A 26182-nucleotide genomic window follows, 5' to 3' on the forward strand; every position below is an offset into this window, starting at 1 on the left:
ATGGTGGGGCAGCTGAGACTGAAAACTCCCATTGAGGAGTGGGAGGGGGACGATGAGGTCACATTTTACTCGGCCAACGTCAATCGACCGCGGCCCTTGGGAGACCTGGCCAGTTCGTCAGCTTCATCGTCATCTGCTTCCTCCAGCTCAAGCACTTCAGATCTGTCCGCAAATGTTGAGACTCTCCAGGACAGCAACCATGCCAATGAAGTCCTGGACGCACTGCGCTCGCAATCAGGCCCAGAGGATGTTCGGTCAACAAGTGGTGGAGAGGTCAAGCTTAATGTTGTGTGCAGATATTTGGGGAAGTTCCATGCGCACGTTGCCGTGAGCGTGATACTGCTCGTGAGCGTGAGTTCTATTTCAGTCCTCTTGGGAGCGCTGGCTATCAAAGTTGTCAAGCCAGAGCCACAGTGGGACAAGTCACTCGATGCCTTTGAGATTCCAAATCATCCGTCCACCATCCGAAGGGAGATGTTTGAGTTGGCCCAGAAGGATAGGGGGAGCCCTCGGCGGCCGCGGCGCAGTGTGGAAGAAGTCATTGCCAGCAGTGCCGTGGCGCATCAGTTTGGCCATGAAAACATGAAACATCAAAGAACTACACCCATAGAGGCCATCAAGGCCAAGCTAAGTGGCAGGCCCAAAGCTCGTGCTAGGGACTACTCCGAGGATGATGTATTTCACCCGCTCCCAGTTGACCATCTAATGGCATTAGCAGACAACAGTCTAGGTGGAGGTGACCAGGTTGCCTCAAGGACAAGTGACCCACAAGATTCTCCAAGTGTCTTGTCTAACAACACAACTGACAAAGATGCCCTGTCAAATGCAGAGCGCAATTCAGCAGGCACAACCCTGAATAAAGCCGAGGCAGGATTGAGGTTGAACCACGTCCATCGGCGGTCAACAAGAAGGGGCCACAGACGTAGCCAGTCGTGGCGCATCCAGCTGGTCTACATGGCCAGAGGACCGGACGAGAACATCTTCACGGCCGAGCGACTCAACACCATCCAGCAGGTGGAACAGAGCATCATGGAGCACCCCGACTTCACCAAATTCTGCGCCAAAAACGAGCACTCCTGGACCGATCCGGCCCTCTCCAAGTTTGACCACTGCCTCCCTCCCAACTCACTGATGACTTACTTCTTTCCTTCTCAAGTTGATGATGTGGTAAGTCCCTTTTTTCCTTTCTGTGCTTAAAGAGTGTTGTCTAGCAAGAAGAATCTTCAAGTCAGATTGATGATGACTTCTTTCTCTCGAGAATTGACAGTAATACTGATTATAAAATGGGTTCAAGAATGTAGCCAATTGGAAGCGCTGAAATGAGTCACGTGTGCTTGTATTAATTTCTCACTAACATCCGGATCGGATCCACGGCCGACATCACAATGTTTGCACTAGCAGTGCGCACTCAATCAGTTGTTACAAGTGCGTCGCGCGCTACTATACGCGCTGTCAATCCTGTAAACAACTTCTAGTTCGGGCTGCCGGCCGGCCTTTCTTGTGTGCATAACATACATTGTGTGGCGTACGTATACTCAATACGTACAGTACTTATATGTGCGGGATTTCCGAGTGCGACGTGTTTGGGACGAACATCTTCGGACATCTTGATCCACGTCAAAGGTACGTAAAAAATGTTGTTAGTTTTCGACCCATTTTAAAAACAAATGATGCACAGGATTATTTCGTGGCGTTAGTGGAGACGCAGCTCACTCTCGGGTATTTACAATGTAGTGCAACATGCACTCGGCTTCGCCTCGTGCATGTTTCACAATTGTAAATACCCTCAAGTGCGCTACGCCTCCACTAACGCACTCTATCCTGTGCATCATTTGTATATTAAAAACTTATCTCTTGTTTTTTTGTTACAAGACTGCTGTGATTAGCAAGACAAATCTTCAGAATGTCAAGTCTGGACACCCAGTCTCCATTTTTAAAAATTCTGATCCATTTGTTGCATCTCATGAAAAAAAAAAAAAAAACAGTTTGTAATGTTCACTATTAAATGTTCCTGCTGAATTCATTTCCAGTTGGTGTTGATAGATACACTGTCCCTATTCTTAAACATGAGAAATCTTGTGTCCTCATACTTAAACATGAGAAGTATTGGTAGTGTTTTCAGAGAGCTTCTTTTTTTTTTAATAAAACATGTTTGATGGATTGTGTTTTTCATTCACAAAAAATGTCACATTTTATCTGAGAACATTGTTATTATCAGCTGCAACTGTAGTCAGTCATGGACAGTTTGCCACAACTGTGACAAGCAAGCTGTCATTCTTTGTCAGCTGCTTTTGATATCAAGCCAGTTTGGTTTCGAACCTCGTAAGGAAAACCAAATCCCAGGTCACACTTGCTCTAGAGTTATCAAGTGTCAACTTGTGGGCCATTTTCCCATGCATCATATTTTATGTTTTGAAGAAGTGTAGAGTGCCAATGTTTATGAAGTGTCATAATAAAACACTACATATCTGTGCACTGAAATGGGGCAGTTTAGTTTTAACAGTACGGTACTATATGGGCCAAATATTTGGCTAGGTTTTTTTATTTTTGCAAATTGCAAACTGGTCATTCCTTTGTTCACGGTCGGAATCAATGAACTTTATCAAAATGTAAACGAAGGGCCTTACATGTATATGAAAAGGACAATTATCATGATTTTGTGAGAAGCAGACGTGTCCCGGCTGATGATGTGAAAATGAATAGGATTTCTCTTATTTCACTTTCAGGCTGTACTTGGGAGGGTGCCAATCCACACATGTTAGCTTTGAGAAAGCAATACTAACACCATAACCTGAATACACAATCTTATGAGGATATGTCTTCTTCTTTCAGAGTTAAAGGCAACATGCTGTGTTTGGAAAAAATAACAAGAGAAAAGTTCAGAAAAACTTCAACTTTCTTTCATATTGATGACAAGTAATGAACTCCCCCACTAGAAGGGCTCTAGTGTACAATAAAGCTCCAATGGAAATAGGTGTCTAAAAATGCAGCTTGAGATTTTGTTTTTGTTTTGTTTTGTTCAGAGAACATAGCCTTGCTACTTGTAGTTCTGTACTCTGATATCTTTATTGCTTTATTTCTGCATGTCTGCACTTTCAGTCATAAATTGGAACTTTAATTATACTCAGTCAATCAGAACAATGACTAGTTTTATTTTTTTTTCTTTTGATTGACATTTTTGCAGTCCAGTCTGCAAATCAGACTTTGATTTCAATATTTTCCTGTGGTTTTATGGTTTTTGTGGTAACGGTATTGGGTATGTCTGGTGACTGGTTTAAAACAAAGCAGTGGTTGGCTGCAGTGATGTGTGTTGCAGACCATTAAAACATGTTTGTTTGAATGTCAGCCTTCTCGCATTGTCTTTTTACGGCTGTTTGATTTCAGGCACAATATTGCGGTCTATTTAAATATAGATGTGACTTTCTTTATCTTAAAGGAAAGAGTTGCAAATTGTTCTAGTTGTTCCAGAGTGGCGCCAGGCATACATTGTAGCCCTCGTAATGTCCAGTCAACTAGAAGAATGAATTCTATATTTGTATGTAGAACTTTCTGTATTCGTTTGTCTCCAAAATTACAGGAAATATACGCAATACAATATATGTTAATATATTTCTCTCTCTTTGTGTTTCTCTAGATCTGTCTGCCTGTCTGTCTGTTTCTCTGTCTGTTTTGTCTCTGTGTCTTCTCAGTACCGTTTTCTGTCCTTCACCTTGATTTGACACTTTTTCTGCAGTTTGCTGTGACAGTTAAAATCTTGCTTTTCTCTGTTTTTACAAGCAGCAAACATATTTTTCTCTCTTGGTCCATCATTTGTTTTTGTCTCACCCGATGACAGTGGTCCAGAGTGGTTCAATTTTTGATCGTGGAGTACAATAATGAATGGAAAAATGTATAAGTGTGCACTTCGCATTCAAGTTGAAATCAGGGTAAATCAGCGTGTTGCTAAATTTGTGATCAGGACCCAACTCTGCAAATTTGTGAAAATGAAAAATCTTGTGAAATATAAATGGCTAATGCAGTACACTGCCAGTGTTATTGCATTTTACTGTATATCTGAACAGTTGGTATTCCCAGCTAGTATACTCTATCTAACAGTACTTGTAACTTACCATACTCAAGAACTTGACTACATTGTATTTAAAAACAACAACAACAAAAAAACTTTTTATGAAAAGGGATGGTATAATATTGGTGGAGATGAGAATTGAGATTTTAACTTTTTGCGAGATACCAAGAAAACACTTAGGAAATAGTACAGAGCATACACTGTACTAGACTATGAAGAGGAATTCAAAGTTTATTTGATGAAAATCGGTTTTGGAATGGTGGAGACATCCAAAAACAATCTGTTTTGAAAGTCTCGGCCATTTCAAAACCAATTTTTGTCAAATAAATGTTGAATTCCTTTTGGAATTACATGCACTTTCACATTTCACAAGAGATTTTTCATTATCTCACAATTTTTTTAGAAATCTGAAGTTAGGTCTCAACGGAAACAATACAATCCCTTTAAAAGTAAAGCTGAAAGACAAGGTCCCCTAGAATTCAATTAACCAACATTGACCTTTGATGAATGACAGAGAAAGAAAAATGCATAGGTAATGATGACATGTCCTAATTTTTCTCTGCACACCCTAACCCTTTGATATCATGCTTCCTCCTTTATACCAAGATCCGATACGATGGCATGGGAAGTGAACTGGCCGACATCAACGGTACGCTGACAATGGCCATGAACCAGCCGACTTTCTACTGGTTCGTTGACACCAACATGACCAGCACTAACCGCAGGTCAAAGTTCATTCGCAGTGAGGTAAGGGTCATGGCATTTTAGGCAGCTAAGTCTGTTGATACAACTATAGCAAGTATGGTTGTGTTTCTGTAATGATAATAACGAGGATGATCATGGTGATGATGATAATAGTGGCTCTTTGTAGATCACACATTTCATACCTTGTATTTTTTTATGTAAATGTTTTACCTTCTTTACAAAAAAGTGGGAAAAAAAATCTTTTGAATGAAAACATATTTTGCCTGGTCCTTTATTCAATATATGCTTCATATGTGGAGTTTCTCCTTTCTTAAAAAATATGATTGTGCCTTTACAGTTTGTATGCGTCGAGTGTGTATCATTATGTATTTTGATTTGTAGAGATAAGCATTCCTATTGCTGAAGAAAACTGACATGGAATTTTGCATCTTCCCCCTCCCCCCACCCCACACCCCCCCCCCCCCCCCCCCCCAGATTTGGTTTGGATCCCCCGTTGGGGATGGATCCATGGGGAGACATGAGGAGTACCAGGCCTACAAGGAGTTTGTCTTCACCTATATCAAACTACTCGACAAGGCATCAACAGAGTGAGTTTGCCAAGTTGCCATGGCAACAGACAGACATGGGGGGCCCCATTTCAGAAAAAATTGATATGATAGCAACTCATACTGGAATGGCAATTGTCATGGTAACAACAAGAATCCAGCTTCCTGATTGGCTGTTGCTATTGGAAGTTGTCATTCCAGCAAGAGTTGCTATTCTAACATCTTTTATGAATTTGTAGGGCCCAGGGGTCCATTTCATGAAATCTCAGAATGGCCAAAGTTGCTCATACGTACATGCCTGTAGCTATAGGAGACTTATCTATTTCATGGAGTCTCTCATAAGTGTGTCTCATGAGCGAAAAGTCTCTCATAAGACTTTCATGAAACATACCCCAGTGGAAACATTGATGCAACATATGCATGTGAGTACATGTTTACCAGACAAACTTACTTCTAATAGACAACTTAACCTTCTTCCTATCAACTGTTAAATCCCAGTCTGCCCTCTTCCTCTTCTTGATTATTTCAGTTGAGAGTTGAGAACATCTTTCCTGCAGTATTCCCAAAATCTGATGCTTCTGTTTGGGCAAGGAAATGTGGTAGTCAGGGTTTGGCAACCAAAGACATACTCCCAGCACTCAAATTACACAGAGACCATAAGGCCAATGACCATGATGCCGTTTGAACTGGCTGTATTGCCCCTTTAAGATTCAAGGAGTTTCATGCCACTACTAGCTGTGACCCTTTTCTTTGAAAGTAACTAGAAAATCAAATAACTTTGAAGACAAAAACACAATTTTCCCCCAATATTTTATTGATATGTATAATGCATGTGTACAACTTGAAGTTTGACTTCATTTTAGCGGCAAGCTTGATCTAGCTAGCTGGCTTGATAGTAGATACCAAGGTGTTACTGTATCCCACCCTTAAAAAACAAAACAAAACAAAACAAACATTTTGTTGCCAGACAAAGAAACACCAGTCAGATATATGTTCATTGTTGGCGAAAGTCAAAACATTATCTGTAAGTAAATTGAATTTGGCCTTGATGCCCCCTTTAAACTGACCCTGATCCCTCTTCCAAAGATATGAGAGGCAAGGCCGAACGGCCGTGACCAAAATCAAATGGAATTCAAGTCCTATGTTAACTTCTTTTGTTCATTTGTTCACAGACATTGCATTCTATATAGAATAAAAACAGAGAAATCTTGAAAGGGTGTTGGCAGTCCTCAGCCAGTTTTCAGCATTATTCAAATTATTAACCCGTTGGAAGACGAGTCCCGAGTATATTCGGGCAGGTATCTATGGGAAATGCGTGTTGTAGCAAAATCAGCCCGTCCTCAACGGGTTAAAAGTCCATTCATCCCCACTATGTTATTTTGGACAGGTCATTTCCTTGATGGCTCCCCTCCATTCTGTTCCATCAGTTGGGTCAATGTGTGAAATATTAGATAGTCATTGGAGTTCAAAGACCTTAGCCAGGAAATGTTTTTTAGAGCAACAAAAATACAAACAAAAATATTATGGTCTGGTAGATAATCCAAATGCCTTAGATTCTTCTTTATCCTGTTTTTCTTTCAGTTTAAGTTACACTGACTTTCCTTCCCCTTCAGTCGTGCAAGTCACTCGCTTTGATTTGATATTTTCACCGTGTCATTTCTAGGCATGTTTTTCTTTATCCACACCCACTTGTCATTCATTTGCAAGCACACTAAGCCTTGCTTAAAGGTATGATTTAGTATTGCTTGAGGCGAGGATTCAGCTTTTAACTTTGGCGAGATACTTCGAAACCACTTTATGAAATGTTTAAGAGCATACAAAAGAGGAATTCAATGTTGATTTTATGGAAATTGGTTTTGAAATGGCTGAGTATACATATGTATAAAAAAAAACAAAGTAAAACAAAGAAATAAAAAGTGGGACCCACCTTTTATTAGGATCCCATTGTTTTGAATATCTCAGTCCTTTCAAAAACAATTTTCTTCAAATAAACTTTGAATTTCTCTGAGAGTAATATGCACTTTCATAAAAGGTTTCTCAATAGGCGCGGTCAGACTGGCAAAGGATCGAGAAGTTTAAGATCGCGAAGTTTGGGCCATTCGTACGCGCGCAAGAAAGAGTGCGCCGTCCGATGGCTAGTGATTGTGATGTAACAATGCACATCTGAACATGACAATGGCCTCGCGCTTCGGAGACAACGCCCGCAAACAGATCGAGAAGTTTTGCGAGAAGTTTCGCGGGAAGTTTGCGGTCACACTGGCAAAACTTCGAGATCTTAAAGATCGCGATCTTAAACTTTGCGATCTTTTGCCAGTCTGACCGCGCCACCTGGAGCCTCATCTCAACTGAAACTGAACCATCCCTTTAAACCTAAACTGTGCATTGTTTGCTGATTGACACTCATGATAAAGTGTTTTCTTCACTGAGTGTCACAGATGTCTGGAAACAATTTATGTCCATGAATAGAGATTACCTAATCCCCTTTAATCCCTATTGTGTCGCCATGGCCATCTTGTTGAAATGAGGCACATTATCTCATATATATCTCAGTGGGCTGGCCAACTTACAATTTGGTCAAGTTTTTAGAGAGAAACTGAGTGGTGATGGAAATGTATGGCAAGTTACAGTTGCGGCAGTGTACACATGTTTGGGCACATTAAGTCAGAGCCCTTCTGCATGTTAATTGCATCACTGAAAAATAGTTTGTAACACTTTGTATTGTATGTACAGAAGAACCGACTTGCTTGTAAATACCTGATAATCACATACTGTATACGGCAAATATTTCGCGAGGTTTTTATTTTCGCGAATTTGGTGAGTCGGGTGCTATGCGCGAAATTAAAGACACATGAAAATATTGACCCTGATCCCAATGTGAATGCGACGTACGCGTGTACTCTTCTCCGTTCAGTACAGGGCTCCACGATCGCGAATTTAACCACTCACGAAATCGTTGGGAATTCCCGATTCACGAAAATTTACACTCGCGAAATATATGGCGTATACAGTACTGTATGTCTGATGATTAGACAGAAGCCAGTATTACTCAAATCAGATGATGATGATACAGAGGATGTTTGTCGTCAATACAGCAAAGTGGACGTCCTGTACGGCGGGACGGAGATCTTCGACCACGAGGTGTCGGAGACCATCTACCACGACGTCTTCCTCTCCATCCCGACCTTCCTGGCCATTTTCATCCTCCTGCTCGTCTTCACCTCCTTCTCCGTCTGGCTGACCCTCTGGGGCCTGCTCAGCATCATCTGCAGCTTCGCCTGCGCCTACTTCTCCTACCGCGTCTTCTTCGGCGTCGAGGCCCTGGGCCTGCTCAACGTCGTGTCTGTCTTCGTCATCATCGGCATCGGTGAGTTTTTCCCTCATTTCGCGCCCTCTTGACCGCTGTGGTTGACCCACAGTCCCTTCCAATTCCGTGAAAATATGATGTGACATTAGTCTGATGTTTGACGGAAATCAGTATAGCAAATGTTTAGATATATTAAAGTTGGAAGAAATTTTAGATCAACTATGCATATCATGTCTTTCACCGTGAGATGCAAAAAAGTTCTTCCCCGAATAGTATCTGTTTAATGAAATGAAGATCATACCTTAGCAACAAATGAAAATACAAGACCATATTGGCCATTACAATGGTAGTGGTCCATGCAGTAAATGTAAATGACTAATACAGTCAGTCTTGCACAAAAGTGTCCTTGCCTTCTGTTGAAACAGCAGAATTAATGAGAATTAGACTAGATGTTCATGCATAGTTACTGAAAATCTTCCTACTGTGGAAAAATTCTGCAATCAGAGATCTAGAATTGTATCCTCGATATCTGGGGATACTGTATGTTTCACATCTGTGTGCAGTAAAGATAAAGATCACGAGAAACGGATTGATACCGGTTTATTTATATCCCATTTCACTCACTCCGTCCCTCCCTCTCAGGTGTGGATGATGTCTTCGTTTTTGTCAACACTTTCCGACAAGCGGAGGCCATCAAAGACCCCGCCGTCAGGATGGGCTATACCATTTCAACGGCGGGGGCCGCCACATTCTTCACCTCGGTCACCACCGCAGGAGCGTTTGGGGCCAATATGGCTTCCCAGGTATGGCTGTGAAATTGAACTGACTCTTGCGACATCGTTTCTTCCACTTTTTGTTCTCGTCCCAAGTGAGATGAATGGGGCTTTTCCAATAAGATTTTGAGCCATGGTTTTTGAACAGAATGCAAGTGATTATCTCCAATCTTTAATAAAAGATTGGAAACAAAAGAGAGATGGATTTAAGCTGTTTGACTGTCTTGACCTGTCTCTTATATTTATTGTGATATATATCTCTATTTCTGTTCATAGTGCTGTGCCATCATTTCATGCACGCTGGTATGAACACTTTTATACATACATACATGCACCTATGTCAATCATGTAACTAGATACCTTTAACACACTTTTCATGAAGCCATATGTTCAGGTTTTCAAATACCTCTGTTACAAGTCAAAATCAAGATTAGATCTTTAATGACCTTTTTCTGCACGTATTCAGGTTGTAACTATGAACTGGCATTGTGCATGCATTCAAATACCATGTCTTGCCTGGAATCACTATCCTTTGCTGTAGCCAGGACATTGACGTGGTGCATTAGAATGAGCTATGGGAACCAGCACTGCCTCTGTGCTATGTAATCTCATCAGCTGCAGCCTCAAAATTTTAATACCAGCTTGTGTGATATCAAACAGATGTTGCAAAGCTTCATGTTACAATTTTGGATAGATGTGTAAATGAGAAGAGATCATGTTGACAGGAGGAAAAATGTCTCACACAATTGATGAAGATGAGTGACAAGGATGAATGGTCTTCTGTATGGCAGTCACAAACTCAGTAACTGGTAAACTAGTGTCTTGCATCCCTCATTGCCAAAATATCTGTTATATGTGAGGATGTTGGTTTTCATATCATTATGGTATCGAGACTTTTGTGTCAGACATGCAAGGTATCTGTCTGTCCGTTTGTCTGTTTATGTATCCATATGTCTGGTTTTTATCTGTTAAATGATGCAATCTGTTGTGTTCACTTCAATTCTCTTCCCTCGAATTACTGTAGATTCCGGCCATCTTCGACTTTGGTCTCTTCATGATGCTGCTGGTGGTGTTCTGCTGGGTCATGGTGGCCGCCCTCATGCCCCCCGCTCTCAACCTCTGGCACCGGTATCTCAATTGCGAGCTGCGCCTGTGAGTCCAAAATTTGATTGCTAGGGAAAGCTGTCCTTGTTGCAGTATAGTCCAATCATGGGCAGGGCAGCAGGCTGGCAATTCTGGGATAACCATCTCCAGGGCAATTATCCCCCAGGACAAGTAAGAGGTTATTGTCCTTGGGGGTAATTGTCATAGGGAGTAATCATCCTGGGGGAGAGGGGATGAAGTTGTCCTTGGGGGTTTTTGTCCTGGGGGTAATTGTTGTGTGGGTGTGGGGGAGGGGGGAACTGTCTGGGTGGTAGTTATCCAAAGGTAGTTGTCCAGATACCAAAGCTGGCAGCTTTAGTCGGCAGTGTGTCTGCGCAACATCTAAGACTCCATGGTTGGGCTAGTAATTTGAATGAGACTGTCAAAAGTATGGGACCCTTTGCCAATTGGCCCATACAGCAAGTAGGAGGACTATTGGATTAGTAGGAATACTCCTTCTAGTGAAACTAGCTGAACCAGTGCTCTGTGTAATGTGAATGTCCCTTCTGATCAGATTCAAAGTTCTGTCTCTCAAATATGACATAAACTGGGGGTAGTGTGCATGAAAAGGAGATGCAACTCCTACAGGCAAAAGTTCTCTCATCACTTCTTCCTAAGGGGTGGAAATTGAGTTAAATGTGTTGGTTCCACTCTTGGATCTTATGAGTGGAACCCGGCTGTAATCTCATGTTGCCAGGACGATTTGACCTAATTGGTAGAAAGTATCACCAAGGCATCTGTTGCTGGATGAAGAGAAAATGATGCCATACTAAGACTGGCTTTATGAGAGGTGTAGTCAGGAAAAGACTTTTCACTTCTGTCGTGATCTTCCCCTTTACAGAATGCAGAAGTGCAAGGCCAGGTCTTCAGCCAGCCCCAATCGTCGCAGCACCAGCCTGTACCGGGTCCTGGCCCAGTACGAGAACCAAGGAGGTCCGGCACAGCTGGAGGCAGCTCCCAGCCCACCGATGACCGTGGTGCCCTCGGACCACCTTCTGGATGACAGCGACATCCCAATGTTGGATCTCGAGGACGAACAAGAGGAACAGGGTAGGACTTTCTGTCGGCCCTCTGAAATTAAACAATCTCAGCTAAAGCAGTTCTTCTCCTTTCTCTTCTCTGATACCCAATTTGCAGCATGTGGGACTGAACGAAAATATATTTTCGATGATGCAGGGCTGCACACTGGCGCCGGTCCGACGGTCAAAGACCGGTAAAAGTCACTGTCGGACCGGTAACTTTTCAGGAAATCCACAAGTTACCGGTCCGACATGACCAGTAAAAAAAAAGCATTGGTGGGGTCAGTAGAAAGAAAAAGAGCAGCCCCGATCAGGGAGAAACAGAATGCAAGATATCGCACTGTTAAACAAGTTTTACGCAAGTTTTCGTTTATGTCTACCGGTGCACTTTGTACAGTAAACATACATTAGTTTTGAGCACTAGCAGTCGACCAGTTATTCGCCCTCGCTTGCGCATTTGGCGCTGCTCACGCACTGCCATGCAATGCAATACATGCAGAGCATGTACAATGTAAAGTCCTGCTTTTCGTTTGCTTGCGATCGGCGGTCATGCCAGACAAGAAGCATTGATAGAAGCGCACGTATTTCTGGTTCGTTTTACTCATGATTTTTTAACGCAAGATCGATCCGATCCCGGCTTCGCAGCAGCGTGGCAGTTATGTTAGAACTAATTTACTTGTGTCGATTTTTAGAAAAAGTAAAAACACATTCGATATTCAGCGATACAGTAAATGGATCTAATTGCGTTCATTTTCATTTTACACAGTCATTTCACAAATGAATATTTTCATTCGCTCAGAATGGTCTCATAATGAAGATAGGCGCAAAAAGGATCACGAAATCGGCTCTTCCGTGTACTTTTTAAGAACGCATGCACAAAATGTGAAGAGATAATACTAGGGAGGAAAAAAAAAAATCATGAAATCATGGCAGTCCCGCTTACATATTTGAGGTAGAAATCGTCCCAAAAAGGATCATGAATTCGACCGGCCGCGTTGTATCTTTCAAAAGCTTATGTACGAAATGCGAAGAGATTATAGAGGAGAGAGAAAAAAAAAATAAAGGACACATTTTGGTGAGTGCATCATAAAAGATTACAGCCGAATAACAATTCATGAAATCAACGCAATCCCGTTGAAATTTGAGGAAATAATAGGCGCAATTAGGATCTTGAATTCAGTCCTGCATGCCGTGTTGGTTATCAAAAACGCATGCACAAATGCGACGAGATTATCGGGAGAAAAATAAAAAACACATTTTACCCTTCTGGTGCGTGCATCATAAAAGATTACATCTGAAGTAATTCATGAAATCGCCACAATCCCGCTGATATTTGAGGTAGAAATAGGGGCAAAAAGGATCGTGAATTCGGCCGTGTCGTATACCTTTAAAGGCATAATTTACCATTTGCAGATGAAATCATTAGTGCTTTAAAATAGTTCTAAAATGTGAGTTAGGGATAGAAACAACCACTGTCGAAATTTGAATCCGTATAATCGATGTTAAGTGTTGTTAAAGACACAAAATGTGAACAATAGTTATAATAAAAATGTTTCCAGACTAAACCGTATACAGTTACGGTTTATTGAGAAAAACCCTGATATCTCCTTATATTTTAGGTTTTATTGCAAATATTTCATATGGTAGGATGTTTTATGATGCAACAGACCTACACATATGCATCAAATGTGATATCTGGAACATTTTTTAAATCACTGCTCCCAAAGGTAAACTGGACCTTTAAGAACGCATGTATGAAATGGGAAAAGATTAGCGGGAGAAAAATAAAGGACACATTTTCACCCCTTTTGGCGCTTGCATCATATAGATTACAGCCGAATAGTAATTCATGAAAATTTCGCAATCCCGTTGGAATTTGAGTAAACAATAATAGGCGCAAAAAGAATATCGAATTCGGCCCTGCATGCAATGTATAATTTTGAAAACGCATGCACAAATGCGAAGAAATTATCGGGAGGAAAATAAAGAACGCATTTTCAACCCTTCTGGTGAATGTATCACAAAAGATTACAGCCGAAATAATTAATGACATATCGCAATCCCGCTGATATTTGATGTAGAAATAGGCGCTAAAAGGATCGTGAATTCGGCCGTGACGTATAGGCATGTACGCAATGCGAAATGATTATTGGGTGAAAAATACAGGACACATTTTCAAACCCTTTTGGCCCGTGCATCATAAAGATTAGAGCCGAATAATAATTCATAAAATCATCGCAATCCCGTTGAAGTTTGAGGAAACGATAGGCGCAAAAGAATTATGATTTTTGGCCGTGTCGTGTATCTTTTAACCCTAAAAAGACTGGGGTATTTTGGTAGCTCGAAAGACTGGGGGGGGGGGGGGGCCTAAAGGGCCCCCCCTTAAGATCTCGGCCGTGGATCGCGCGATCGCCGCGAAAATTTGCACAATGGTAGTGTGCGATGTAATCTACAAGATCGTATATTCAAATTTTACAAAATAGTATTCTTTTATTTTATTTTGATTAATTATGCTAATTTATGTGAGAAATCAGACTCTTTGATCTAAATCAGTAAATAAAGCTCCAAAAGTGCTCATTTTTGGTCTAATTATTCTTAGTGGCATTCTTAGCAAATGTACTTGAAAAACAAATTCGGTATCAAAATTAATTTCTTATCTATTTTATTGTTTTATGAATTTCTTATGTATTTCTTTGTTTTTTCGACCTTTTGTTTTTGTTGTTTTTTTAACAAAATTTGTGGCAGACGCTTTTTAAAGCATAATACTGCTAAAACAAATTAATTTTAGCCATTGAGAGTAAAAATAAGCATATTTATATGAGCCATGTGAAAAAACTCAATTTGCATTGACTTTATACACAAAATCACATTTTTTAGCCATTTTCGGCCTCACGTGCATGTACAAAAAGTTATGTAACTTCAGAACCGTACCCCCGGGCGTCACAAATTTGGTGTCAAAATGTGCGGGAAACTCAAAAGAAAAAAGTCATAGAGCATCGCGGCGAGAGCATTGCGTGTTGCAGAGTAATCGCGCGAAATGTTGAGGGGGGGGGGGCCTTTTAGGCCCCCCCCCCCCCCCGTCTTTTTAGGGTTAAGAACGCATTTACGAAATGCGAAGAGTTTATCGGGGAAAAATAAAGGACACATTTTCAACCATTCTAGCTGGTGCGTGCATCACAAAAGATTACATCTGAAGTAATTCATGAAATTGCCACAATTCGGCTGATATTTAATGTAGAAATAGGCGATAAAAGGATCGTGAATTCAGCCGTGTCGTATACGCATGTACGAAATGCGAAGAGATTATTGGGAGAAAAATACAGGACACATTTTCAACCCCTTTTGGCCCGTGCATCATAAAGATTACAGTCGAATAATAATTCATGAAATCATCGCAATCCCGTTGAAGTTTGAGGAAACAATAGGCGCAAAAAGAATCATGATTTTTGGCCGTGACGTATATATTTTAAGCACGCATTTACGAAATGCGAAGAGTTTATCCGGGAAAAATATATAAAGGACACATTTTCAACCCATTTTGGCGCGTTATCATAAAAGATTACAGCCGAAGTTATTCATAAAATCATCGCAATCCCGCTGATATTTTAGGTAGAAATAGGCGCAAAAAGGATCGTGAATTCGGCCGTGTCGTATACCTTTCAAGAACGCATGTACGGAATGCGAAGAGATTATGGGGAGAAAAATAGAGAACGCATTTTCAACCATTCTCGCCGGTGCGTGCATTACAAAAAGTTAAATCCGAAGTAATTCGTGAAATTGCCACAATTCCGCTGATATTTGAGGTAGAAATAGGCGCAAAAAGTATCATGAAATCGGCCATGTGGTGCATCTTTTTAAGAACGCACTTACGAAATTCGAAGAGTTTATCGGGAAAAATAAAGGACACATTTTCAACCTCTTTTGGCGCTTACATCATAAAAGATTACAGCCGAAGTAATTTATGAAATCGTCACAATCCCGCTGATATTTGAGGTAGAAATAGGCGCAAAAAGTATCATGAATTCGGCCATGTGGTGCATCTTTTTTTAAGAACGCACTTACGAAATTCGAAGAGTTTATCGGGAAAAATAAAGGACACATTTTCAACCTCTTTTGGCGCTTGCATCTGAAAATATTACAGCCGAAGTAATTTATGAAATCGTCACAATCCCGCTAATATTTGAGGTGGAAATGGGTGCAAAAAGGATTGCGAATTCGGCCCTGCATGTCGTGTACCTTTCAAGAACGCATGCACAAATGCGAATAGATTATCGGGAGAAAAATAAAGAACCCCTTGTAGTGAGTGCATCAGAAAATATCACAGCTAAAATAATTCATTAAATCGTCGCAATCCAACTGACCACCAAGAGCAGGTTACGCAGCAATTTCGTGCGCCGATGTTTAGAAAAAGTCACAAACGTATTTGATACAATCTGATTTTGTTCATTATCATTTTACACTGTAATTCACAAGCAAACATTCTATTTTTTCCTATCTTTTTTTTTTTTTTATTTCTTGTGCAATAAATAATGCAAGTTTAAAAAAAATAATATTAATCTGTAAAATGTACATGGGTAAGGGGGTACGTCCATAAAAAAAAAAAAAAACAAGAAAATAAGTTTGCAAGTCATTTAATGTTTTTTTAGGTTGTCGTTGTTGACCGGTAAATTTTCTGTTCGGACCGGTAAAAAATGGTAAAACGGGGCATTTACCGGTCCGACAGAGACAGGTTGGACCGGCAGAAAAAATGGGTTAGTGTGCAGCCCTGGATGATGTCTTCTTTGCATGTACACTGACGTGCACATCACTGATCATTCTGAACAGGCTCTGCGTTGTTGCCACTTTCAGTAACAGGTGTATTATCTCCCCTGCCATACATAATAAACAGCATGTGGGACTGAACAGACATGTCGCGCAATCTGTGATTTTCCTCCTACACTTGTATGTGATATTTATTTGGAATGTTGAATCTACATCTCGATATACACTGCTCTACATATCTTTACAGTCAGTGTGCTCTGCACTTTGTGACTGGCCTCTAGGAGGTACAATGTGATTAACTCCCTCCCGGAATCGTCTTCACTACAGACTGGTACCCCTTTTTCTCTGCATATACCAGGTCTCCTGACAGATGACGAAGATGATGTTCCCCTGCTCCTGGTTTCTTCCACTCCTCCAGCCGCGGCTCCTGCAGAGAACAGAGAGGCGGCCAGCTTGACTTCCGGCCTGCAGCGGCTCCTCCATGGCTACGTGGCCATCCCAGTCATGAAGGCCAGATGGGCCATTATAGGTGGGTCAAGGGGACACTTGACCATTTTACTTCAATTCCAAACACAACAGCAATATCAAAGAGAATATTGATTTCGAGATATGTCAATACTGTGATCAGATTTTAATCATTATTTTGCAGCTAGTTGCACATCACTGAATACAGTCACTTTTATTTTAAGTGGAATTTTATGCTGCAGCTGGTTTGTTCATTTGTACTTTTCATTCTTATGAAATAAGACACAGCAAGGGATGTTTGACAACCATGTACACATATGAATACACAGTCTCTCAAACATGCAACAATACATCCATAGCATTTGTGTCAATTTTATATGTTATCATTTCGTCATTTTGTTTGTCTGTCTCTGTGATGATGAAATTTGGCTTTGTCATATTTTGGCATCTTTTAATGTTGCCTCACTTTGCTTTAGTAATTCCATAGATATGAAGGTTTCATTGTAAATGTCTAAGAGAGAGAAAAGAAATTGATCAAAGTCATGCATTTCTGTCATCTTCTAGTAAAAACAGTCAAGCGTATCTTGGCTTTTTTTTTTTGGTGAAAAAGATATTTTTAACAAATCATAATTTGTCCAATATATTGCAGCAGAGTATATGATGCTATGGAGCAATTTGCCCTGAGTGAAAATACTGTATCTCATTTCATTTTTGTTTTATCATGAACTACAGTACTGTTCTGCATAATCCTGGGTGTGACCATCGCGCTGGTGTCACAGCTCCAGCCAGCCAGCCGTCCTCCCGCCCTCTACCGGCCCGACACGAACCTCCAGCGTCTCCTGGACCTTGCCTACAACTTTAGCGGGAAGGACATCTCCTGCCGGGACTGCTCTGGTTTTGAGCAGGGCGGGACCCACCCGGCCCCGCCCATCGTCCCCCTGGTGCCCGTCCCAGGGGTTCTGACGCCGAGACCAGAGCTGCCGACGCACAGCCCAGAGACGACGTTTTGGCCCCCAGTGGGGTCGACCACTCAACCTGCCAAAGGGGGAAAAGGAACAGGAGGAGGAGGAGGAGGAGGAGATGTAGTGTCCTCCCCAACAGCTTCCTCATCACCCCAGTCAAATGGTACCACCCATCACAAAAGTGCTCCAACCCCTCCGGCCAAGAGTGAGTACATTGACGATTTGATGTCATTCAAACAGTTAAAGGGGAAGGCTAGTAACTGATCAGGGGGAATCAGTGGAAATGCTGGGAGATGATTATTCCAATCCTTATTGGATTCATTCAAGAGTTCATTGTATATCTATTGTTGTGTGAAAATGATTTGCTTCAGAACGGTCTCATATTCAAGTAATGTGCAGATTAATGCTCCGTCACTGACCAGGGACGCTAGCCTGGAAGCATTAAACTGCACATTACTTGAATATGAGACCATTCTGAAGCAAATCATTTTCACACAACAATAGATATACAATGAACTCTTGAATGAATCCCATAAGGATTGGAACAATCATCTCCCAGCATTTCCACTGATTCCCACTGATCAGTTACTAGCCTTCCCCTTTAACCATAATTAACCTCAGATATGAACAACTTCTCTCCTGGGAAATTATGCTGTACACCACCCAAAGTGACTTTAGTGCCTGAGTGACCCAAATCTTAAAATCCTCTTATCTCCCTTCTTGATGAAACTGCACCTTCAAGCTCTCTCTTGGTTCAATCACTTTTTTTAATGGGTCAGAATGTTATGAGTTTAACAAGTTACTAGCTTATCGTCGTAAAGCTTAAATTTTACTGTTTTAACCCATTGAGGACGGTTTGATTTTGCTACAACACGCATAATTTCCTATGGACACCTGCCCGAGTATACTTGGGACTCGTCCCCAACCAGTTAAGCTAAGAAAAAAAGTGGAAATTCATTTTGGTCTACGTCTTGAGGCTTTGAGCTGGGCGGTCGAATATGCCCTTATTTTGGCTATACTTCTATTGTTCCATGTCAGAGGAAACGTGTACCACGACAGGCTTGAGGTGCAAGTTTGGTGCAGTGTGCCAGGATACTGATACAGGAGAACGCCCTCGCTGTGTTTGCCAGCTGGTTTGTGACCAGGATGATTACTCGCCAGTGTGTGGTTCGGATGGCCGTACCTACGGCAACGTCTGCCAGATGAAGCAGTACGCGTGCCTGGACAAGCGCGAGATCTACGTCACGAAGGCTGGGCTTTGTGAAGGTACTGTGTGCTTCACAAGGCTTGCTGTTTCTTGGAGGCATTCTAAGAGCATATGAACAAACTTTAACAATATTCATTTTAGGACTTCAGGACCTTTTTTAGGACTCCAGGACATTGAAAGAGCACTTGACCTAGCTTCCTACAGGAGGCACGGGGGAAAATATATTCCATAGTATGTCTTAGTAATAGGTCTATTGAATGTGTGCTTTCCTTAAATGTGAACAGTAATGAGATATTTTGCTCTTTTTGTAATTTTGTTGTACTTCTTTTACATTACAAATTGATGTAGAGTTCGCATCTTGAAGGTGTGGCACATTGATTCAACCAACACATCAAAACTTAAAATTTATTTTGTTTAACATATTGCCCAATTTTCCTCAAACTTTCATTGAGTGTTTCACCAGTGTCTCTCCATTCACTGAATTCACATAATTTGCTTAGGGACAGTTTCCCTTTGATTTGTGTGATTTGCAATGCCTGCTTGCTTTCTTGGACAATTGGCACCAAATATCTGATAATCAAAAACATGAATGAATTGGGATAACAATTCCTCTTAACCCTAAAGGGGCCGGGCTTTTTTGGCTATGCTCAGACCGGGGGGGCGGATTCCGCCCCCCCCCCCCCCCCCCCCCCCTGAGATCTCGGCCATCGGTGGTGCGATCGCGATGAAATTTTGCATGCGTGAGACCCGCGTCATAATCTACAAGATTGTGTCATAAGATTTTTTGAAACAATCAATTTCTAATTTTAATTAATTAATTATGCAAATTAAGCTCAAGGTGATATTTTAGCTTAATTAAAAGCATTGAGAGTCTAATTTTTGATCTGTAAATCTGTTTTAGCATATTCAACAATTGTACATCACAAAAACTTCCAAAACTCATTTCAATTCTTATGTATTTTATTGTTTTCAGAATTTCTTATATATTTCCTTGTTTTTCAACTTTTGTTTTTTTCTTTGTGTTTTCATTGGAAATTGTCACTGACCACTTTTCTACCATAATTAGCACAAAATTAATCAATGAAAGTGATTAATTGTAAAAATAATCAGGTTTTTATGCCTTTCATGACAGAGCACTGTTTTCCATAGGAAATGTACACAAAATCACAAAATTGTGCCCGTTTTGGAGCGACATTCCGTTACAAAAATGGGCGTGGCTTCGCCAAAGTATGCGCGGACGTTGCAAATTTGGTCTCAAAAGTTGCGCGAGACTTGAGCGAAGAAAGTCAAGAAGCCTCGCGATGAGGCCTTCTCGCGTTACAGAATTATAGCGCGAAACGTCGAGGGGGGGGGGCGGATTCCGCCCCCCCCGGCCCTTTTAAGGTTAATCCCCATTGTATCTCGATGAATGATCCGTTTGACTGTGAAATGGTTCAACACCCGAGTAGACTGTCCAGCATATATTGCTGTCATCTTTTATTAGGAGAGTGTAGTATTTTCTGATGAAATGGGTTTGCAAGTGGCAACAAAGTGCATAAACATTTGACATGCCAGTCTTTTGTATAATTTGTCCTAAACTCATTCAGTCAGTTGCATAATATAGAAAATGTAAAAGGAGTAAGTAAGTACCAAAAAAACAAAATAAAAAACAAAACAGCTTTTTCTCTGTATCTAGATTGGTGATCAATCTATCATAGAACAGAAATAAGAGTGCATTTTTTAAAGTTTGAATCTTCCTAGAATCAATAACCAAGTATGTCTCATATCACATATTATATTGTCATTGACTTTCCCAGGAGAACATTTTCCTCAGAAGTGAAGTTATCAACGTGGCACTTGAATCTCATGCCTGACATAATGACAAGAGATTGACAGTCCTTTTATACCTAATTTTCTTTCCCTGGTTATCTTACTTACTACCCTGTACTTTCTCTCTCTGTCTGTGACAATAGAGCCACCCAAAGTTAAACCCACCCCTGGTAAAGGTGGCCACCATGGTGGAGATGACTCCTCGTCGGGTCAGGCCATTGACCCCTCTTCTCCGGGCAAGGGCTATGATCCGTGCGCCACCACCGGCCACTGCGGGAAGGCGGCCAGTCGTCCCCTGCTGGACAGCACCGCCATGGTCTTTATGGTGTTCGGCATCAGCGGTGTGGACAAGACCAACGTCTCGTCCGGACACGTCCTCAATGAAGACAAAGTGAGTAAAGATATGATGGCAGTATCTTCTTTTGATTGGACTGTGGAGTTTTCATATAGTTTGGCATGCTTCATGTGATATTTTCTTTTCCTCTTAAAGTATTCTGCCTTTCACACAAGCACACACAGACACAAAAGCGTAGGCAAAAGAGACTTTAAAACTGCAATGATGTAATATGTATGGGACTTGAACTCAGAAGAGAAATTTAACCACATGTATAGGTACTCCCTGTTACCTATAAAAAAAATTTAAAAAAATGGTCTTAGATCACACTCCCACGTGTGCATTTCTGTGTTAGCATTTTGGGTTATCATATCTGGTTGGTCAAGCAGTGGTTTGTGGCCCAAGGCAAATGATGACCTTATGTCAAACTGACTTTGCTTTATCATCTTCTCCAGGGAACCGTGCTGTATGACCCTGAGTTTTCACCAATGCAGTGGGAGACAGTGAAAGCGCTGTGCAAGATTTGTAAGATGATCGGAAACAATGGTGACCTTGTCAAAGACGGCGGAGCTGAGTGCTTCCCGCCAGGTGAGAAGTGCTGCACAAAGAGCACCCTCACAGAGGGTCTATTTATTTATATCTCACTACATCTGTAATTGCAAGTAGAGGGCTATGTTTGAGAACTGTGATTTATACTGAAGGGGTAACCATTGGTAAATTACACCAGATGATGATGGTGATGGTGATGGTGATGGTGATGGTGATGGTGATGGTGGTGATGGTGATGGTGATGGTGATGGTGATGGTGATGGTGATGGTGATGGTGATGATGATAATGATTGTGATGATAATGATGATGATGGTGATGATGATGATAGTAATGGAAATGCTGATGATGGTAATAGTGACGATGATGATGATGACTTTACTCGGTGTAATTTCAACCATCAATGTCATTTTCATTGATGCACTAAAAAGCCATCCCAGTATCCTCAAAATATCAATCTGACAGTAGCATTGTGCATTAGACTAAAACTTGCCCTAGTTTTGATGAGTTGCCTGCCGATTTGAAAATGAAAATTTCAGGAATTTTCTTTCTGGTTGTGCTTAGGGGTGCCTTCTTTATTGTGTGGTATAAATCATGAGCTTGTAAGATAGGTACTAAGAAGTTGTGTTAAAAAGCTTGATTTGCATTACCATCATAGTTTAGTGAAGTTTACAGCCCACATTTTCGCAGTTAGCAATTTCCGATTCATGTGCAGCTCCTGAATGTGTGCGTGCATGAATGGAAAGTTCAACAGATCGATTCATTGAATTGGATTCTTTCAGCATACCTACCCACCTGTCAGAGAGCGGGGATGGTGTTACCGGAAGAGTGCAGTGACCTCCCAGCCACCAAGCGGCTAGTGGGTCAGAGGTCACATGCCAAGATGGGCCTGTCCAGTCAAGGGGCAGTCTGGTTGGCCATGGCCTTTGAATCGGTGAGGCTACAGTTGCCCCTATTTATATTTTAGGCCATGGCACATTTTCATATATTTAGTTTGTGCCTTCTTCAAATATCAGGAAATTCGAATCTGAGATGTTTTTTCCCCTGCAGTTTGAAAGAACATGCTTGATCTGTGCAATTTGCTCATCTTTGAACCATGATTAAACCATGACTTTGAACTATGATTCTTAGATTGAAAGTGTTTGTTTGTTTGTTTTTACCATGCATTTTAATGTCTTTGATCTGATCTTAAAGTGTTGGCAGCCCTGCTTTATAAGTTTTAAGCCTTGTGAAACTCTTTTTACAGTCTGTGGCACTTTGAAACAAAATTTACAAATCATATACATTGTCTTTAAAATTCTAAGGTGTTGATGCAAAATGAATGCAGTTTACTGTGAGAATAGATAACTTTCATACATGTTATACTGATCACCATATTGTTCAAGCCAAGCAAATGAAGTGAATAGTACGATTATTTCATGATGACATTGATTTATGTGGTCGGTCCCAAACTTTATCACATGTACAATATGTTATGTACCTGTAATGACATTGACTTTCCTGTACTCTGCTAGTGGTAAAATGAATTAGTGCATCAGTATGAAAAGCTTACTGACAGATCCTGCCAATCTTTCTTACCACTCCTCTAAACTTGATCTCTGCCAACAGAAAATCTACGAGGGGAAGTCAAGCTTTGAGGCATACAGGGACTACCTGGCCTGGGAGAAGGCGATCACTGAGATGAAGGAGGGTCTAACGGAGGAGGAGAGGGTGGGACTTGACTCCGCCTTCCAGACTTGTGACTACTGGGAGCAGGTCTTCATGGAGATTATAGGTGAGGTGTCCAACACGTGGAGGGTTCGGGGGGGTGTTCAGTCAGTCTCAAATTTGTCAAAGCGCGCCAGAGCGACATGGAGCAAGTTAGAACATGCCTTCAGAGGCAACTGAAGATTCCCAAAGTTAGCTGTGCAACGCGGAACCGAGCCAGGGAGCTTGGCAAGGTGGTTCACCTCGCGATGTGGTCCTGTGTGTGCTGCAGGATACTGTGCCTTGACACAAAAGCTGCTTGTATGTAGACCAGGCCATACGTGAAGCATGCAGCACTGAGATTGTGAGATAGAAAATTCTTTTCACATGTAGAATCTTTTGCGTGTTGTCCAGTAACTCCTTTGAAATTGATTATTTGCACACTTTAGTGTACCAAAAATCTGCTGTCTCTAGGATTTCACAAGGGTGTGCTGTTGTGATTGAAATCAGCACAAATTTCAAATGATGATTTTTTTTTTTATATCATGGCACCTGTATATTTAAAGTAGGATTACCTTCATGGAGACTCAATGTAGGAAGGTTACTGTAATAAAAACTGCTGTGGAGAATGATCTGTAGTCATTCATATTCATTTGCATACACTTGTCATAATAATTATGTGACATCCTATACCACAGCTTCAAGCTGCAAAAAGATGTTGGAGAAACATGCAAAATACTGCTACCTCAGATGTCTATCCATATCCAGTAGATTGGATCATGTGCTCTGGTTTCCTATGTTCATTGATAATAATTGCCTGACATCTTTTTTTATCTTGACAGGAGTGACCAGTGCAATATACGGTGTCGCTTTCTCCCTGATTGTCTGCGTGGTGGCCGTCGCCTTCTTCACTGCCCACCTCACCATTCTGCTCATAGCGTTTGTGACCATCGCAGGTATGTTTTCAATGAAAGAAGTGACATCATTCGTACATTCTGTTGCCCTGAACAAGAGTGCTGAGAAGAAGTCTTAGGGTCTATACCCATCTATTTTCAGAACTGGATGCCGGGATAAGTAAGAACTTGGGCTCAGCCTTTGTAAAGAAATTTGTGTGCTATGTCTTCCAGCGCAGTGGGATAGTAATACATAACTATCCAATCTCTGTCGTTAATTATTTGCCTCAAGAAGAAGGTTTAGTTGAACAAAAAATAGGTGCCACAGTTAAAGTAAATTATTCACTGGGCAATGTATTGGAGAGGTAACTAAGCAGAATGTTACTAGTATTCTCACACAAAGGTACGTCATTCAGAAGAGGAGTTGCCACAGAAATAAAATAGTAAGATTAGACTCATCATTATAGTACCCAGATAATGTCACTGATGTTAAAGCCGAGAAATTTGCAAAGCGTAAGTACGGTGAGTTGAAAGAGAATATGATTATTTGATGAAAAATCAAACATTTGACATCTAACTCAGTCTCCTTTGACTTTTGAAGCCCAAGAATGTTTTTATGACAACATAACAATGTTTGAGGAAGGGGTAATGTACTATGGTGTGTTGACTGGGTTTTCTTCTTGCGTGTGCCCATGACACCGGTCCTTGACTACCCTTCTAATGGTCTCTGGAACGTTCTGCAGGTGTGATCCTGGTGGTAGTCAGTCTCTTCTACCTGCTGGGATGGCAGATGGGCGCGGTGGAGGCGGTGTCGCTCTCCATCCTCGTCGGATCCTCCATCGACTACTGCATCCACTTGGTGGAGGGCTACCGCGTGGCCGCAAACCACGTCAAACTCGATTCGGGGAAGGTAACAAAAAAATCCCTCACGCTTTGTTGTTTGTTGTCTCAATATGTACAGTAGGGTCTCAGTTTTTAGGATTAGAATGCTGAAGTGCCTATTTCTTACTTCAACAGTTTTTATAAACATTCTGTTTTTTTCTTTCACTCAGCTTGTTTGTGGCTTGTAATTCAAGTTTTGCAATGCAGAATGCTGATATCTTTATATACACCACAGTGCAATGTTGGCCAAGACCTAAAATTGTGTTTTTAGACTTGATTTACTCGTGTTTATTGTAATCGAAATCCTTATGCAACAAGATGTATAGGAAGTAGTAAAAGCAGTATTTAAATTGGAATTCAGTGGAATAAACTGAGTTGAATTAAATTCAGTGCAATAGACTGGCATTGAACTGAATTGTCTGTTAACAGCATGTTGCTCCAGTTCAGATGAGTGCTGGTCTTACCATGTTGTTGAAATAAATGATATATTCCTCAGTACTTGATATGTCCACTGATAGGATTACCTCTTCATTACAGCTGAATAATTCAGATTTCATTATCAAAATTAGCTATACATACTTCCCCAGCTAGTATTATCTTAATGTCAAAGGTAGGAAAAAAAAGAAAGAACAGATCTGTCAAAAGTGATGTGGAAGTGATTGGAAAGAGATCAGAACTGAACAAAATTATGTGTATTATGTCTTCTTTCCAGTCCTCCAGTCATATACGTCGCCAGCGAGCAATTCACTCGATGAGCACCATCGGCGTCTCCATCCTGTCTAGCGCCCTCACCACCGTGATCGCCGCCATCCCACTCTGCTTCACCACCGTCCAGCTCTTCGCCAAGTTCGGCCAGATCGTGGCGCTCAACACGCTGGTGTCCATCGCCTACACGCTGACGGCCTGCGCCGCGTTCCTCGGGTGCTTTGCGCCGGCCCGGTACCGATGGAGCTGGCGCTGGTTGGCCGTCACGGTGCTCGTGGTCGGCGCGATCTTTGGCGTCGGCGTCGGGGCGCTGTATGGCTTGCATCTCAGGGGAGTTGCCATACCGGGCCCCTCGGGGAATACGCTCTTTGGATAA

The 26182-nt window shown here is 41.4% G+C and overlaps 1 protein-coding gene across 1 annotated transcript; it reads left to right on the plus strand.

The window, feature by feature from the left end:
• On the plus strand, positions 1–26182 carry LOC140238996 (protein dispatched homolog 3-like). The gene is made up of 17 exons (XM_072318891.1): positions 1–1167; positions 4673–4813; positions 5246–5358; positions 8409–8680; positions 9263–9423; positions 10418–10545; positions 11378–11586; positions 16675–16845; positions 17514–17948; positions 18782–19009; positions 20903–21150; positions 21549–21681; positions 22423–22574; positions 23249–23414; positions 24169–24282; positions 24963–25129; positions 25814–26182. The coding sequence occupies exons 1-17, from the start codon at positions 1–3 to the stop codon at positions 26180–26182; spliced, it is 4374 nt and encodes a 1457-aa protein (XP_072174992.1).

The sequence above is a fragment of the Diadema setosum genome, chromosome 15 (genome assembly GCF_964275005.1).
Source record: "Diadema setosum chromosome 15, eeDiaSeto1, whole genome shotgun sequence".
Lineage (NCBI taxonomy): Eukaryota > Metazoa > Echinodermata > Echinoidea > Diadematoida > Diadematidae > Diadema > Diadema setosum.